At 38.9% G+C, this 5,497-nt stretch overlaps 1 protein-coding gene across 1 annotated transcript; it reads right to left on the bottom strand.

The window, feature by feature from the left end:
* Positions 1-620: 620 nt before the first annotated feature.
* Positions 621-5,268, bottom strand: tmem256 (transmembrane protein 256). The gene is made up of 4 exons (XM_085451641.1): positions 5,136-5,268; positions 4,581-4,618; positions 3,679-3,759; positions 621-1,520 (listed from the first exon to the last, which is right to left on the bottom strand). Exons 1-4 carry the CDS (start codon positions 5,215-5,217, stop codon positions 1,377-1,379), a joined length of 345 nt encoding a protein of 114 aa, XP_085307767.1. The 5' UTR covers positions 5,218-5,268; the 3' UTR covers positions 621-1,376.
* Positions 5,269-5,497: the final 229 nt, after the last annotated feature.

Below are 5,497 nucleotides of genomic sequence, written 5' to 3'. Positions count from 1 at the left end.
GAACAAGATACAAAGCATTAAAACATGTAAAACACAACAGCCTTAATAAACACAGAGTAGTTTGGTCCCGGAAGCAGGGTTCATACGTCATCACTTAAAGACCAGATATTAACACGCATTAGTTCTTTTTAGCACACAATGTAAGTATGCAACTGAATGCTATTTACTATTACACAAACATTGGGAGGTTAAAAAAAAGTAATACTAAAAACTTTGACCTAGTGTTCTAGCATAAAGTTCTGTGTGTCAACACTTGCTTATCGTCTTTCAACAAAACAATATTTGACTATGCAGTCAAATGAAAACACTTCTGAAAGCTTGTTTGAGTTCAAGATACCAAGACAGTGAAGACTGAAACACTTGAGTCTTCAAAATGGGTTTACAGAAATCAGAGGGTAATGTCACATCTTACAGTCTTGCCTCATTTCTTTATATTTTGCTTCCAAGCAGCCAGACTTCGCTGTAATTTTGTACGACTTTGTTGAGCAGTAGTTCTCCAGGCTTTCAGAAAGTTTGCTTAAGTTTTTAAGTGGACATGTGGCTGCTTTTTCTCAGATTTTCTCTCCAAAATAACAATTTGTTCCCATTCGTATAGTTAAATCCATGAAAAATCTCAAGGATAACAAGACAGGCATAAAACTTTATTTTTGCACCAAAAGGGAATTCCCAAAGAGATATTAGCTGCAAACTTGACAAATCTCAGCATGGTGTGCAGTGTGTCCTTAAAAAAAGACAAAACTGAACAAGCGGAGGAGAAAAGAGGAAGAAGATAACCTAAAAACCCATCTACAGCAGATGATCAGTATCTGAAAGTGATGTCTGTGAGAAATGGAAAAAAGCAAAGACTTGACACGGACCTTTGGTATACAGCAGATTGAATATTCATTGTTGAGATTTATTCATGCTGGTAAATGACTGTTTAAAGGTAAATAAACAATCCTTGTGGAAAAAAGGATTTCAGAGTTTAGGAAACGGTTTCGTTGTTAATCTATCATGAGGGATTCTTTATTTTCACAACAAACACTGTCTTATTGATGCATTTTAACTCAAATCACCAAAAGTTAAAATGTTCCATAACAAATTGGATGATACAGTTCATTCCATTCATTTTGTGTTAAATTTCTTATCCAGTTTAACATTATAGTCAAAGGGCAGCAGCCACAAACAGACAGCAGTGGCAGAAAAGTGATCATCCTGCGGTGACCTTATCTCCTGCTGACATCCACAACCCAGGGCAGGCGGTGGTTGGATGGGTGACATTATAACTCAGCACTAGCCCTCAGCCAACTCTTACAAGTTCTCCAGTTCATTTATTAGCAGTCTGACAGTTTAGTGTCACAGTGTGGCTCTCTGGAGAAGATGTAAGCTGTCACAGTTCAGAGAATCATGGCCAGCCATCCAACAATCATAGCTACGCCCCCCACGGGAGCCGCTTTGCGCAGTCCGGGGTCCCCTGTCAGAGCCTGGTGGTATAAAGAGCCACAGAACATCCCCATGCCCGCAATCAGAAGGCTACCAGCCTGTGAAAAAGAAACATTTTGGTCTCAGTCAGTTTAAATCTGTAAGTTTGCAAACACATTGTAGTAGGGCTGCCATGTACTCTCCAACCTCTCTTGCTTGAGACTCGCCCTTGCTTGAGATGTTACCCCACAGGGACCAGCAAAAAGGAGTTTTTTGTTTGTTTGTTTTGCAAGAAAAGTTAAAAGCATTAAAAGCAAACCATTATTTAGAGTCAGCCTTCTTAAATTATACTTATATTATAATATCATCCTATAATATAATTAAATAATATCAGCTTACTTAAAAATTGATGCATCTTATTAGCCTTGCATTGTTAGCTAATATAGCTAATTATCTTATTAGTATAATAGAGTATGCTATTATTAGCCCACTATTCAGTTAGCCAGTGCATGCTATTATCCCACAAACATGCTATTGGCTAACATAATTTAATAGTTTATGTTACATCAGCTAATTTATAATATTAGCATGCTTCTTATCATAAGAAAACATATCCGGTCGTTAAGTGATGACGTGACGAATCCTACTTCCGGGCCTAAAGTAGTCTGCTTTAATATGGCTTTTGTGTTGTTAACATGTTTAATGTTTTGTATTTTCTTCTATTTAATCTCAAAAAGCTCCTAAAACAGTCAGTGATCACTGTTGACCTCGCTCGGCTTTTATTACCGCTAATCATTTATTTAAGATCAGGATGCAACTACAGCCCAGCCCATGCAGCAGTATATGAATGACTAACCTCGTATTGTGGATGGATTATCTCAGTTGTTCTCCTGGCTGAAGTTTGGTCCTTTTACAGCATCCTGCCATGCGATTACATTTGTTCCTGACCACCGATAACACTCACGTTAACTTTTATCGAGTGGAAAAAAAGTTAGCTTGTTTATATTATGCTAACATAGCTGTGTCGCTAGCGGTCACGTAGCACATCATTATATACCAGCTAGCCCAACTTCAGTAACCCTACAAACATCACTGCTGTTTAGTTTTCTGTCTTCATTTATATTGGAAGTGATAACAGAGCTGTACGTTTTAATTTGTTTCCAAAACCCCGCAGTCAGGACATGCTATTTAGATAGAAGCTAGCGAGCTAACTCCCTGCTAACTTCTAACTCCGTTAAATGTCATAAATTCCGTTTTCATGGATGCCTGGATGTTAAACTCAATTGTTACACCTGGTAGAGCAGAACGCTGATCATTTTATTAAAGATGAAAGACTTTAGACAGTTTTTCAACTCTCAGTAATGCCATAGTGATCGTTTGATATATGGACCTGCAGCGGAGTTTAGGCCCAGACACGGCTAGTGACGTCAGACTTTACGACCGGATTAGCCAGCACATCTTGTTAGCTTGACTGTAAGTTTGCTAATTTATCTCAATAGCCTACCATTAAATTCAACAATGTACCTTATTATCCTATTGATTCATATTATTAGCAAACATTAGCCTACTACAGTACGTCATTTCCTAACATAATTTATTAGCCCATCATTCAGTTAGCTAATGTGGCTTATTAGCTTACTATCACATTACACACATTAAAGTATCTTATCAGCAGAATAACGCATGTTATTGAGTATCATTACTTATGATTAATGAGTCATTTTATCTCATTAGCTTAATATTTATGCCCATTTTGACACACAACACAACTCGAGTGAGCAGGTTTAGTAACTTTATAGATGGACACCTTAAACAGGTGTAAACAATAAAAACTCACTGTATCGGACTGACTCCAAAGCTGGTTCATAGATTTTATTTAATCCAAATTAATAACTCCACAGTTTTTACCAATTTATTGTCAACTCATAATAACAACATTATCAGACATGAGACGCAGAGGGACATGCATGAATGCTTAAAAGTACAGATGATGGGGTGGTGACATTTAAGTGAGGAGATTCTTTGGCTACCATTTTTTCTTTCCTGGTTCCATTTGTTGGGATAATGTGTTCTTTCACCGTCAATCCACAACAAATTTATACTTATGCTGTCACTTTTATCATTTATAATGTAATAAAACAGCAGTCTCTGTAACATAATATCTCTGAGTGAGGATGGACAGGTAACAGCAAATACGACTGTGGCACTATATCCACTTTAAAGGATTGAGCTAAGTGCATCCAGCCAAGAGTGAGGGTCTTAGGCTTCTGTACTTACCACAGCAGGTTTCCCACAGTGGGCAGCACCCAGCAAGGCCAGGCTGTGGTAGAAATGGTACTTGTTGGCGGTTTCAAAAAGCTGAAGAGGCACACACACACACACAGAGCTTTCAGAAAAAACTCTGCCTTTCCCAGCCACTCATCAAGTTCAGTGAATCAAACATTTTCTGGAAAGGCCTTTTATTATTAAGTTTAGAAGTGGATATTTAGTGAGCCGCTATCAAGCACCATTTACACCATTCTCATCAATCAGCCCAAGTTTGGCCAGGAAAGTATCTCATCATTTAAAAAAAAATCAATTTCCTGTCTTTTTGCATTACAGAAGTTTCCTCCAGATTAACAGCACAGTGTGAAAATGTTTCACAGACATCTTTTAGTTTTCTGAGAGTAAAACAAATAACACTCATACAGTCCACTAAACTATAACTGGAGTTGCACCAATTGGGCAGATACACTGATGCTTAAAATACAAATTTGGCCAACAGTAGATGCTGCATTTTTTTAACCCATCTTTCTTTCTTATTTGAATTTGTTACTACTGACTACTTTTTGTGTATAGTGCCTTTACGGGTATTTTGAGGTACTCCAGCTTTCTTCCACTTTCCAAAGACACTTTTATCTGGTTCTAGAATAGTTGTTCAGCTAAGACAGGCCCCAGCAGCCCCCTCCACAACAACCTAAGCTCGGTAAGAGGTATTTCAGATGTCACTTCACGTGCCTACATCAATGACAAAGTCACCATGAAGCCATATTTATCCACCGTTTTAGTGCATCCCAAATTAAATCAGTCTTGAATCCATATGCTCTGACCTTTACCTCTGCTAACACGAATGAATGAAAACTGATATTAGGCACACAAAATGCTCAAAAAAAACATAAGTAGCAGTATTATGAACATACCACTATTCGGTAGTCATCAGGATCGCTGTTCTTGAAACCTAAAACAAGAAAAACACAACTGTTACTTATTATCACACCATGAATATCATGATCACAGACACAACAGACCACACTTTATTTGGTTAATCAGTAACCCACACCCTCAAGTCATGTTCCTTAATACTCGTGTTGTGATACGGTGGTGAGACCAACCACTCTCTTATCACATTTTAAAAGTTATCCAATCACTCAGCTATCCCTACCGTGGACAGTGGCTGACCCACAAAAAGCCTTCTTCCACCCTGGAGGCGGGTCACCTTGATTACGACACTGGTTATTTTTACAAAAACAACGTGAAGCTTCGACGGCTTACTGAAAGCCGAATTAATCGTTAGCATGTTTAACATTAGCAGCATGTATGTGTTGTTGCTTTACAGTTACTCGGGCGTGTGGTGAGTACGCAAACTTTAAATCTGCGTGTTTTGATATCAAGGCTGGCGCCGTAAACCTCAACATGACAGCCTTTCACGACTGTTCAGCTGAGCGAGAGCTACAGACAATAGGACAGTTGCATACCGTGAGCCCCGTAAGCCCCAGCTCCCACTGCCGAGGCTCCTGACAGAGCTGCTAACCTCCGAACCACAGCAGAAGCGCTCATGTTTGGACTGTAACTGCAGGTGTCACGCGGGCGGAAGAAGTGACGGCGGTGCTGCGTTCACTGTCATTATGTACGTTCAGCCTTCTCAACTACGTGATTGCGGACATACGTAGTTAAATGACGGACTGTGGGTTTCCCGCTCATGGGGCAAACAACAAACGATCAGACATTAAGAGAAGAAATGTTTTTTAATTGCATTATGATGTAGTGTAACCACAGTGTTGCAGCTACATGTAAACGGAAAAGTGTGTTGAAACAGATTTGTGTTCTAAAATAACTA

This window comes from Copadichromis virginalis, linkage group LG3 (assembly GCF_057382275.1).
Source record: "Copadichromis virginalis isolate Kocher_CV1m ecotype Utaka linkage group LG3, C_Virginalis_male_GT1.1, whole genome shotgun sequence".
Classification (NCBI taxonomy): Eukaryota; Metazoa; Chordata; class Actinopteri; order Cichliformes; family Cichlidae; genus Copadichromis; species Copadichromis virginalis.
Note: the sequence above shows the minus strand (reverse complement) of the source record. Positions and strands in the feature narration are given on the sequence as shown.